Source organism: Bombyx mandarina, chromosome 23 (genome assembly GCF_030267445.1).
Source record: "Bombyx mandarina strain Sakado chromosome 23, ASM3026744v2".
Taxonomy (NCBI): domain Eukaryota; kingdom Metazoa; phylum Arthropoda; class Insecta; order Lepidoptera; family Bombycidae; genus Bombyx; species Bombyx mandarina.
This window is the reverse complement of record NC_143229.1, coordinates 12,509,088-12,522,573: the sequence shown is the minus strand read 5'-3', so window position 1 is coordinate 12,522,573 and position 13,486 is coordinate 12,509,088. Positions and strand designations below refer to the sequence as shown.

General features: G+C 35.2%; 1 protein-coding gene across 4 annotated transcripts in view; it reads right to left on the bottom strand.

The window, feature by feature from the left end:
• Positions 1 to 13,486, bottom strand: part of rols (zinc-RING finger and ankyrin repeat domain-containing protein rolling pebbles) — a 300,626-nt gene that overhangs the window by 174,334 nt on the left and 112,806 nt on the right. The window contains exon 1 of one of the 4 annotated variants that reach the window (XM_089737532.1): positions 3,155 to 3,566. The exons of 2 other annotated variants lie outside the window; for them this stretch is intronic. In XM_089737532.1, coding sequence (XP_089593658.1) covers positions 3,155 to 3,230 — 76 coding nt within the window. In that variant the 5' untranslated portion in view covers positions 3,231 to 3,566. Of the gene's footprint in view, positions 1 to 3,154; positions 3,567 to 13,486 lie in introns of those variants that run through there. One more of the 4 variants, XM_089737531.1, reaches the window with a different exon arrangement.

The window sequence follows — 13,486 nt, the reverse complement described above, 5'->3', positions numbered from 1 at the left end:
TCGATTCCCGCATCGGATCTATCTATATCAGGCTTTGGTACCCATAACGCAGGGATTCGTAATTTGGGGCCGGAAGATAGTGTGTGATTTGTTCCCAATTATTTATTTATTTCATTTATTGGATCTTCTACGTCTATGAATAGTTAAGGAATTTTATGAATATTCTTTTGTTGATTCCTAAATGAAATCACGGCCTACTAGATGTAATGTAGTCAGTCATATCCATTTACGCCACACCCTCGAGAAGATATGGAGTTATTATTCTACTCCATGCTGGTAAATAATAAACCAAACCCAAAAAAAGTCGTATAGAGGTGTAAAAGTTCTTAAGTTCGAATATTTTATATTATGAATATCACCATCTCAATCGGAATTTACATAAAGTATTGTTATCTTCGACCATTAGTCGTATCACGTTAAAGGGCTTTTTGTAACTATCAATAACCCTAAGTTTATTGGTTGGCAGTGAAAGCTTGAAAGCTCAACGAGTACTTAAAGCTCAGCGTTACCACAATTTGCCTGTATTTTAAGTCTTTAAGAGTAATTTTACGATCGCCGCTATATTTAAAAATGCCTTTGGACATATTTTTATTGGCCTACGTTGAAAGATAAGCAAGCAATATTCAACGTACTTAGAGGTCATTTAATTTACAATGCGAGTTTATTTCAAACAATCTGATCATCGTGAGCACAGATGAGCATAACATAATAACTCACCCCCACTCCAATATAAATATCAGCAAGACTAGAAAACATAAAATCAGCGGCTTGGCTGTGCCCCTGGCATTGGCGCGATTAGCGACGGTAACCACTTACCATCAGATGGGCTGTATGCTCGTCTGTCTACAAAACTAGCCGAAACGGCCGTATTTATCCAGAGATCGTATCTAAAGGTAATTTGCTTGTAATATCCGATCTAGAATGAACTAGCATTCTAAATGCTTCCTAAGCTAGACGTATCCTTTATTAAGCGAATCTTATAATGAGTCCTTGAAGTACATCCTGCCTTTACCGATATGCGACGGAGACCACCTACGATCAAGTGGGACATAAAGATATTTGCTTCGAAGGCAATAAAATAAGATTATAATGACACTTGCATTTAATACACAACAAGAAACACATTGAGAATTAAATTAGAGAGAAATAATTGTTAATGATTAATAAGAGAGAGAAATAATTGTTAATGATTTGTTACTGTTAAAAATATTTAATTACTATTATGTAATGTTTTACGTATTTCTAATAATTTCGTGTATCCGTTTTATTTCAAATTTGATACGACCGTATTATCTGGAATGAATCGTTTTAAGCGATAAAACCCTGCGTCTATTACAGTTAAAATTGTTAAAATTTGTTTGTGTTGTAACCACACCTGTCTTCTTTGTGCACTTACGTAAAGTAAACGCTAAACTTCTATAAAAAAAAACCGTTTACCATATCATTAATATTCTCGAGAATAAATTAAATCTTGCATTCCTACAACAGAACATCATACGCAAAAGAAATATAAACAAGCCATTAAACCAGTCAAGTTTATCGGTGTCAAAGATTTATGCAAAAATGACATGGCCACATCAGTACTTCCTACACTAAGGAGCGCTCGCGTATTGAATATAATGAATGACCATCAAGATATACATATTGAATGGATATATGAATACAATATTAACATAAATGCTACAACGATCGATAACCTTGCCAATTAGCCGAAAATGTTTTAAGCATTCGTTAAAATGCTTAAAACATTTTCGTGTTGATTTTTTATTGCTACTAATGACAGAAAGGGCACAATCCCATCTATTTATTGGCGTAGATAAATAGAACTTCACGGTCACCTGCGCTCTAAAGTACATATCAGAATCGATCGTAACCATAACATACCCATATATCCATAATACAGAGTTCAACTTTCAAGGACTAAAAAGCAGAGAGAGAGAAAAATAGATCAATCTCAACTGAACTATGTTGATGTGTTACCTATCATATGAAATTCACAGCTTTGCGTGGGAAGAGGGTGGAGGCGATTAAATGTTGAGCCCCGGTAGCCATTAGACCGTAAATTAACCATGAGTAATATTGCCTAATTACACTATAAACAAATTTTTTTTTGGCAGTCCCATGGCATTGCATCATCCATTATCAAGAACACTAAAACCGGTAAGATTCAAAATTGAGTATCCAATGGCTAATAATAGCCAATGGATAAAGGCAATGCTTGGGGCCATTTTTTCAGTACTATTTGCTTTGTCTATTCAGGTTGATAACCATCGATTAAAGTAAAATTTTCAGAACTCTGAGACTCAATAGAGAAAAAAATATATGCGAGAACATATTTCAACACATATCAAGGTCCAACTTAAATCGAGTGAATTGCGCTAAGTACTTATTTTATTTATTTATTAGGAATTGAAAAACTTTTCGCACGGAATAAGATTTAGGTAGGCATTCAACTTGAATGCTTTTTCATGGCCTTTTTTAAATATCGGCCAATCAAAATTTTTAAGACTTCAAATTATAGCGCTACTAAAACGAATCTTGGGAGCGTATTTTTTACATTCCCGAACGCGGTATCTCTGACTTAAAAATAAAATAAATATCTGGATACAGGAGATCGTGATATGTGTTAGTGAAGATATCCTTTTACAGTCGCCGACTTTCGTATTCTGTTTCGAAGTGGACGCTGTCTCCATAAAGTTTGAAGTCTGAAAGGCGTAAGTTATTCTTTTCTGGGTTTGAGTCATTTGTGGCATTCATGACTAATAATCATGTTGTTACAAAACATGATGTGAAGATTTTTAACAATTTCTCATTAAAATTGTGCAATTCTAATTTAATCAAATTTTTATGATAACACAAGTCAAAAGGTGAATACTATAGCTGAAGAATTTTCAATGAATGAATTTGAATATTATGATAAATATCCGCATACGAATTGTGTGTCAACGCTGATAAGAAATAATCGCGAATAATTCGCAGAACTAAACAGTTCCACTATGAAGCTACATATAGAATATCTTAATGGCTCTCCTGGCCCCAAATTTATCAATAACAACGTATAAATCTATTAAAATTACTATATTATTGGCATCAAATATGTCAAAACCTATCAATGAATATAATTCTAATAAGTATTTCGTCTTGTTGAACTCACCTAAAAAGCTGAGGCTAGGTTTATCACCGACAGAGTCATCGTCACCATCAAAACATTCAAGTTTTTTCGCATTCATATTTCCATAACTTAATCGGGCTAGTTTCGTTAAAGCTCCTTTTTTGTAAAGCACAGAAGGTCACAAGCACTCGACTGTACACAGCACACAGGGATTTTAAGCCAATTTAGTTTTTGATAATCACTATGAATCTCACTGAAGCTACATTACTAAAATGAAAAATGGGTCGATCAAGGAAAAAAAAAACGTAATGCACTTCGAACATTGGATACTGTCACTGATTCAAGAATTCAAATTTTGTCCGTTACAAATTAACCTCATACAGCGTCCGTCACGATCCAATGCAACAACGCGAGTGCGGCGCCGCACACAGCCGGTCGGACGGACATGTACCTAAGTTCAGAACGTACCAGTACCAAGTGACCTGCAAGCCACTAATCAGATTATGCGAACAGTGCCTTTTGTTTTGTTTGTTGTTTTACAAGTGTCTGAATGAAAGAATGAGTTCAAGTTTGAAAATTTAACACGACCGTGTTGTCGAAACGATAAGTAACGACTTAAGTGAGATTTAAACAAAGCTTAAGGATTTCTATGCCAACAGCAGTTAAAATATACGGAATCAAAAATTTCGGTTCACCCTTTCTGTACTTCGAAATTAACGTATTGTTTAGCAGGAGAGCTTCGGAAGAGTGCATGATTTGTGCGCATGCGCATCGGCACAATGCGATCGCGATACACAGGGGAGGGTCTTGCGACCCTTCGTTTGCAATAACTCATGTTTTGCATAAGATCAATTCGTTATTTTAAACTTTAACTTTTTTTTTGTTTATGAGACTTGCCTCGAGAATTAATTTGTTCTGATAATAGCTTTGTATTGAATAAAATGTTATTTTCTTTCATAACGTCACTACATCCATTGTTTCATTTTAAGTATATTTTTTGAGTATTAAAACAGAACAAAGATTTATGTACTGTCTATAAAACCGTACAGTTTTACGAACCAAACTAGAATTTGAGCTGATTAATAAAATAATTAAATAAATCAACAATATTTAAGAAAACTTTAGCGATAATTTAAGAGCCAAATAGAAGTTTACATTTGCGATATTATTATCAATACCCGTGCGTGTTTAACTTTCACCGACCAGAGCTGGGTTTGTCATTCACGAGTCGTCCGATGATTAATGATCTTCGAAATTACAGGTGGCTCTTATGAAATTGACTCCGAAAATAGGGCCAGGGACCATGGAGTGCATAAAAACGATTCGAAGACTGTGAGAACGTCCTGTTATTACGTCCTAATATATTTGTAGGCCTTTTGGAGATATAAATAATATAACGACTCTTGAGTTTATTTGAGTAATTTTAGAGATAATTGATACAAGTTTTAGATCTAATAGAATTGATATTTGGAACGAAATATTCTTGTTGCGAACTAATCCGAGGTTCATCTTGTATTGAATAGTCTATAAGCTGTAGTTTGCTATGGCTATATGGCCAAAGTTTCCTACAAAAATATATCAACAATGATAAAAACATGATAAGGTTCAAATTTAAATGATTCAAATGTGATATCCGGAAATATATCATTAGTTAGGTATTTGTTTGTTTGTTACGCTTTAACGTTTTAATTACTCAGGTGACAGTTATGAAATTGCATAAAATATAACTACATACCTAAATACACGTTATCAGGTGTACAGAGGACACTTTTTTCTACTTATGTGGATAGCCTTGAGAGGCTATTTCAGCTTCGCCTTGACGTGTACGTGAGCTCATGAGGATCAAACCGGGAGTGCGGCTAACACTGGCCCAAGCAAGAGCAGTGCTTCGCAGAGTCTACCCCCGGATCGTAAACGCGACCTACTGAGAAGTTCCAGTGAGAAACTCAGTGGGCTGTGTCTATGGCTTAATTTACTCGTCGAGCCCTTCGTCGCAAGCGACGGGTTCGGCGTGGATGGTGACCGGTGCTTGAGGGACCTAAAAGTACCGTTAATGGATCGGGAGGATCCATATTGACATGGAGAAGGACACTGGAACCGTACTTCACGTGCTGAAAATGTACTATCCCCTATGTTTTTCGCGAGCAAATTTTCTTGTAAAAGCTATTATATTAAATTTGCGTTCAAAAATATATTTTTTGTGTCAAGCTTAACACTGCACTATAATGATCGATCGATATGATTTAGTTCATATCGTAAAAGGATCCGAACCGCTTAAACATATTTAAAGTTTATCATCAATAGTTATTTGCATAATGATACATTTTTCAACGAAATTGGAGTCATTTTCGCAATAAAATTTATAGTGAAACTGGTTTAATGCCAGTAAAGTTAAACGTAGGTTACGCACATAGTTAAACGTATGTGGGGTGTTATTACATGTGTTTTGCAGGCAATCTTAAATGTCATGAGTAAATGGATCAAGTTTGGTACGTAACTTATGAGTGCAAAGTAAGTTCTTACGATTTTGTCATATAACATAATCTTTACAAGAAACATAAACTGCTTTGAAAGTCTAATTTATATAGCTTGATGAGGTTACTTATTTATTTACAATCAAAGATACATAAATCATAATCACTTTGATGTTTTAGATGTGAATTGGGACCATAAATGCTTTGGCCATTTGCACACACTTCTTTTTTAAAACTTCAATTTCATTTTATGTTACACGATGTTAATATATTTGGTATGATATGCATATAAAGATGTACCAATTTATCTATAGCCACGCATCATTTTGTATCCAACACTGAACTTGTCTAATGGATCATAAAAGAAAACTATGTAGATTTTAAAATTTCCGTCTGAACACGAAATTTGAGGGAATTTGAATGACTATTATTGTTTATTTGATTTAAGAACAATAAACATTAGAAAACCTCGATTGTTACAAATTAGTTAAAATAAATGCAGTTATTGTCAAAACTTTAGCAAAATTATTGCACACAAACTTGAAGATAAAATCAGTACTAAGTTTGAATTCAGGCTTGCAATTAATTTAGTTGACAAATGTATTCAATAATGAATTCTTGGCTCCTTCAGTGAGTGGATTTAATTAATTTTATTGATCTTAAAAAATAAATGTATTTATAACTGTGCTCTTGCTTTAAGAGCCCGATTAATTTGGACACTTTAATTCATGGTATATGGTAAACAATGATACGATGAATTTATATGGAAAATGAAATAGGCGATCTCCAAAGGGAACCACGGCGCTTATGAAATGTAGTGTAGGTCCAAACAGCAATGCAACGATGCTACTCTGTCACTGGTTAAAACAAGGCCTTATTCTGTGACTACTTTAAACCAGATACCTATACCATATATTTCTCCGTGTCTGTCATACTGAGTGACGTAACTGCTTTTCACTTTGCTGCAATAGTATATTACGCACCGAGGGAGAAAAGTAGGACATTCACACCCGCGAATTGTTTTGTGCGGGATGTTCTACTTTTCTTCCTAGGCGGTTATACAATTTTTTTTCAACCGGGATGAAAAGTTCGCTTTTAGTCCCTGGCACGCGGGACAAAAGTACCCGATTCTCACTTATATGACAGCGTGATGTTAAAACGTACGTAAAACGTAAAGGGTCATTTAAAGGATTTATATTATGACAAGTAAAGTGTTCAAAGAGAGAGCGATAATACAGTAAATAAGACAACATCTTGTTTATTGTTTGTAGATATAATAAATGGACGTAGAAAATAAAATCGATTATAATGTCATTAGACATATTGTAGGTTTGTGCCTTTTTTTGCTGCCCTTATAGCTTACGGCCCATCTGAAGGTGAGTGGTTACCGTCGCACATGGTCTTCAGCAATACTAGAGGCAGAGCCAAGCCGCTGCCTACCATTAATTACTATCCACAAGCCTCGTTTGAAGAAATACTCTTGAATATCCTAAATAGCGTATCCAACCATTTCAAAACAAGAGCTATTTCAAGGTCCACCGTCGGGTCTCAGTTGTTCCAAAATCCCAAAGAATCCCGAACGGTCCTTTAAAGGAAGGCTATTTAAAATTCCGCTCCCGTACGGAGCGATGTGCGCTCCAAACATTTTTAAGCGTTCGATCTCCCTGGACCTTTCCCATCAAATTTTTTTAGTCCCTTTTGCGTTTTTTGTTAGATTTATACGACGTTCTCGTAACGAACAATTTCGAAATTAATCATCCTTGTGATAAAACTATTTTTGGAATAACGCTCGAGTTGTGTTTGGTTTATTTTTTTAGGTATTACACGCTTGTCGATTTTTGTGGTGTAATGAATCATTTTTGGTTATAAAGTGATTTGCATATTAATTGCATTTGATTTTAGATTTAACCTTACAGCTTTTAAAACGATTTCAGTCATTTAACGTTCAATATTCATTAAAGATGTTTATCTTAATCTTCTACATCATACGTTATATCTACTGTGAATAATTTTAAGTACATATTTATAAGTTTAAAAAGTTCAAATTTTAAAGTATTCTGAAGACTTGAAGAATTTTAAAGTATTTATAACAACTATTTACATGTTCGTTCCACTCAAATAGCCTAAATGCCGCTAGCGGCTATTCCGCCGTACAGAAATGAGCTTAAGCTAGTTTTGCAACAGATTAGGCAAAACGATGATATCAAGTAGTACACACTATACTCTATTCCAATTACGAAGTTCCTTTTGACACTTCTTAGAACTTCTAGAACGACTTGTAGACTTCTAGAAGAACTTTACACACTTCTAGAACGTAACTTTTCACGTTTCGCATAATTAGAAATAATAATCCTTTTTTGTTCATGGTCGTTAATTATCATTTAAAAAATACACTATCAATCTAAATCTTTATACGATTAATCCACACACACAATAACATAATAATAACATCTGTCTCATGGCACTTCGTATATTGGAATAGAGTATATTACCAGTTCCTATTATAATATTTTCCGTCGGTGGCAGTGGATGATACGGTCCATCTATTGATTATGGACCATGGTTATCCATGGTGGCTGGTAATACAAGAGGCACTAGTTACGGTACTGTTACCGAAATATATCTTCAAACTTATTTTGAGGAAGAAAATGACCAACATCAGCAAGAAAAATCAACGATTGATGGAGAAGTATAAAAGTTTGCTCAAGGAGATACCCCGTGTCCATATCTTTAATAGTATTTGCTTTTATCTATTTTGGTCACAGATATACATCAAAATGCTATTTTATTTCTTAATTTATGAGTCAATTTTGTATTTCCTGCATTCAACTACACTTGTTCTGCTTTCTTTTTTGTTAATGAGTTTCCGAAAAACGATGCATATCAAGTAAATTTACGATTATCGCCTAAGAAATCAGTTGAACCCTTTATATTGGTGCCTTACTCGTATTTCGAGATTAATTGGCGTGATTTGACAGCATCGCTATGGTTTCGTGCTGACTTATAAACACAAAAAACGTTTTTCTCTTCTGGTATAATATTTTCTACATATGTAACAAGTTTGGGTACGAATGATGTATTAATTCGTTAAGAATGTGCTCCGTGTTTGGTTGTTGTCAAAATTTTAAGAATAATATTCTGATATTTACGGTAAACACTTTAGCTAAAGGTACTTACTGTTTACTCGATTTTTTTTATAAATTTCTGTTTTTTTCCTTACCTACGCACTGGTAGCCTCGATTGGGATTCCAGTTATGCATGTTTTACGCGAGCTCAGGGAAATCAGCCAGAGATCAGAGAAAAATTGATAGCCCTAGTCCTAGCAAGAGCAGTGCTTCGCTAAATCTACCACCGGTCCAAATCGCGATCCACCGTTGGGTAAATTTGTGTAATTACTACTTGAGAGGAGAGTTCTAAGCCCGCTTGGGTAAGCATTAGCATCCTACTGTATTTATTGCAAAGCAGTAATACGGTTTAGCTTGAACAGTGGGATAGCCTATATACACTTAGCACCAGGTAGGTTACTTTATAGACATCCGCAGCTGGATACAGGCTTATCCCAAGACTCAACCAACCATATACACAAAAAAATAAAATAAAAAAACACCTGAATTGACGATCATCTCGAGTAGGACGAATGAATTTATCTGATTTAAAAAAAAAAAAAACTGGAGCGCAATCGCGCGTTGAATCGTAATTTGTTTGTTCGGAGCAAAAACATCGGGTGTCACGTTACGGTGGTGAATTTACAATTCATAACGCATCTAGTTAAATACGTTTCGAGAATTCACAAATGTTTTTTTGGACCCAATCGAAATTGAGACATGTGGCATTTATTACGCATAAACATTTCCGTTTGCATACAGAACGTATTCCACAGATTATTGGTAGGGCTATATTATAAAATCAGTTGCGCACTTCATCGAGAGGAGTTAACTCCGAAGTGCCGGTGAAAGTGGAAACAGAAATGTAAAAACAATTAAAATATCAAGCTCAAAACTTTTCCCGATACTTTCCAGTGATAAAATGTAACGGCTGTTATAAAATCATCATTTTATTGTTACAATATAATCGTTATTATTTTTAATTGCTGCCAAGTGCTTTGTCAGTTGTAGATTGTACAGTCTAGCTATATTGCATCTTTAGAATTATTGGTACCCATTTAGAAATTTTCGGATTTCGATTTTAATTCAAAAATGGACCTAGAACGAGCTTTTTAGCGACTCTTAATAATCAAATGACCAAAAGTAGCTTATAAAGGGATAGACTTACCTATCCATTGGTCTCTTTCACTCCGTCCCCTTCCTCTACGTCTTTTCGATTTGAAAACTCTAATCGATGTTTTCCAAAAAGAAATTTATTGGGTTGGGTCTCTAAAATTTTAAAGGTGCGATATATCCTTAGAATGCGGCCCACAGCAATTATCCAGAAGTTTTTACTTATTACCTACCTAAGTACAATCGTCTCTCTAAGTGCATGATTAAAATTGATGGCGCTGTCAAAAAAATTAATAAGGGTACTTTGATTTTTTGATAAAAAAAAATTATCGATAATTTTGTCCGTGTGAACTTTGTTGAAGATATTTTTCTCGATAATGTAATGAAAGTAGATGGTGTCAAAGGCACTGTCGCGGCCGGAAAGCGACCGTTGATCCCTGAGTCATCGGAGGCTGAAACTTGCCTTGGGCCACTAAAATGTTGCATATTCGCACCGACTCCAAAAAAGAAGGAAGCCATATCGTAATTTCGATTCAGAGGTTTTCTTTATAGGCTAGGTAGTCAATTATATTGTAAAAATACTGTTTGATCCATTAAACCGCATAAAATGTCTATCCGTGTAGGCTAAATTCTACTACTACTAAAAATAGTCAGGAAATTCACATTATCGTATTATATCGTTTACGAACCACCTCCCTTATAGTCGTATACCGATATCATTTCTTCTATTAGAGGAAGCAGTGACAGTTTTAGATGAATTGTTAAAATGCTTTAATTTGGTTAAGAGTTGATAAGCAGCAGAGGAAGTGTGAAAAGTAGCCCCGGTAATTGACAAATTAAAGAGCGGACGGTTAGCGTAGTATGGACATGTGATGCGTAGAGAGAAGGTGCATGTGACTAGGAGATGTATGGAAATGGTAGTGCAAGGTAGAGGGGGAAGAGGTCGACCGAAGCAGACGTGGATGGAGTCTGTGAATGACGATATTAATTTTTTTATTGCTTAGATTGGTGGACGAGCTCACAGCCCACCTGTTGTTAAGTGGTTACTGGAGCCCATGGACATCTACAACGTAAATGCGCCACCCACCTTGAGATATAAGTTCTAAGATCTCAGTATAGTTACAACGGCTGCCCCACCCTTCAAACCGAAACGCATTACTGCTTCACGGCAGAAATAGGCAGGGCGGTGGTACCTACCCGCGTGGACTCACAAGAGGTCCTTCCACCAGTTTATATGAGAGAGAGAGAGGAGTGAGTGTTGAGATGACGGCTGATAGAAGAGAATAGAATAGAAAAAATCACTGTGCCGAGCCAACCTCATGGGATAACGTGGAGACACAGAAGAAGAAGTTGATAAGCACTTTATTGTTTGAGTCATAGAATGTGTTTTAGCCCATATTTAATTAGGAATTAGGCTCATATTGTAAGTTTAAAAGCATATTGCAGTGTCTGTAGCGTTAAATACAAATAACTAAAACAGTATTAAACTCTTTAATTTCAAATGAGTTCTGAACCCTCCCATCGCCAATGTGTTAAAGTTGAAAATCTCATATCATATTTTGTGCCTAGATCCCATTAATTTTAGTTATTGCTGATTAAATCACAACTAACTGGTTCAAAACATAATTTTTTTGCTTAATGATGTAAAAAAAAAAAAATTAGTAATTTGAGGTCACATTTTCTTAAGTATGATTTTGTTCTCACTAACTTGTATCGTAGTGTGGACAGCCTATCGCAGGGTTGCACCATAAAGGCTATTTTTAATATATACACCGCAGCGCTGGTAAGATAACTAGTGATTGTTGTACTGGCGTATTTTTATTACCGGCATATTTTTTTTCTGTTCTATCTACTATTCAAACCAAAATACGTTACTTTGCGGCAGAAAGAGGTAGCCCAGCGCTAACGACTCAACAGCTCTCACAACATGTTCTACCAAGAGCAATTGCGGTAAAATTTGTAGCAGCATTTTAGTTTACTTTCTTTTTTTTTCATCTAATAAGTAAATCGCGTGGCATAAATGCGTTTGCACAACCTGTTCCCATTGTTATTTGTACGCAGGGAGCGAAAATACGTGTCGCAGACAGCGTTGGGAGCCGCAAAACGTCAAATCAACAGAGGACCGTGAAATCTTCGTTTCACGTTTGACCTGCAGGTCTTATTTTATTGGTCTCATTCTCGTTTTATTTCACTCGTATGCTGTCTTGCCTAAAACAGTAATAGTTTTTTAATGATTTGAAATTTAATGACAGTTGATTGAATATAATTGAATGGATGTTCGTGTGAATGGTTTGCGGTTTTTTTTTTTTTGGGAAAATTTTACTTTTTGTCGGTGAATGTGTAGTGTTGTTATTTTGTGTTTTTATATTACTCATTCAGGCATTTTAATTCAATAAATAATTAAGAGCACTATTTGTATAGGAAATAGTTACTTGTAGCTGATAAGCTTTTGAAACCTAAACGATGTATTTAACCAAATGAACGTATTTGGGTAAAATGTCCGAAAATCTTCATCTCTTTTTTAAATAAAACTAAGTTCCTCAAGTTCCATAATCATTTATAAAACCAATAAAGCAAATAGATAAAAGAGCACAACCTTCAAAATAAGGATTATTTCTTGTTCAATCGGCATTGGTTCCCTAAACCTAAAATCGATGTATTAAAACTAATAAAAGTAAACGTAAACACTGCAGTATATTCAAAGTTAATCTATTTCAGTCACAAATCTATAGCTCATGTTGGTTGCATTTTATAAAGATATAAATATTTACTTCCGCGGTATGTTATAGTTCACATCTGGCCTCATACTGCCAGGTGAGTTATTTACAAGGATTTTTTCAGAATAATTCCATTTTTAGTTTGTGTTATCGTGCTTTAAGACCAACATCAAAGATAAAATGGGCCTGTTTTGATTTTTGGGTAAACAAAAGAATGTTTGAATTTATTTTACTTTATTTTAATATCCTGATTATTAAGTATGTAAATCTTATTTATCTTATTTTCTTGCTTAATTATTCTGTATATGAACTTATTCGTTTGTCTCATGAAAGTCACGGATAACTACTGCTTATGCTTCTATAATACAGTAATTGATATTTGATTAATTCATTGATAGGTTATTTTTTAATACAATCAAGTTGCATGACAGCTTAATAATTTTATTCAAGAGATGGTATTTTTTGCAATAACGGTTGTTGTGGGCGATAGAACTTTGGCACACGCATTGCAATGTTGTCGTGTTATATGACTTTCCGTTAAGATCGTGCGATTCAGGTGTCACTTATGGACATCAGCAAGACCCCTGTCGCTTGCGACGAAGGGCTCGGCGAGTAAATTAACCCATAGATACAGCCCACTGAGTTTTTCGCCGGATCTTCTCAGTGGGCCGCGTTTCCGATTTGGTGGTAGATTCTGGGAAGCACTGCTCATGCTAGGGCCAGTGTTAGCTGCACCTCCAGTTTGAGCCGCGAGAGCTCACCTACACGCTAGGGTAACGCTGATATAGCCTCTCAAGGTTATTAGCAAAGGTAGGAAAAAAAGCAGGACCAGAGACATTGCGAAACCACTGTTAGTGGTAGAAGTTTTCATAATTTTTCGAATAGAGTACAAAATTAGGTTTCAAGTGCTTGAGCCCCGCTGTAATTACTCAATTCCATCATATGTATCTTTTTAGGTCAGTTAGT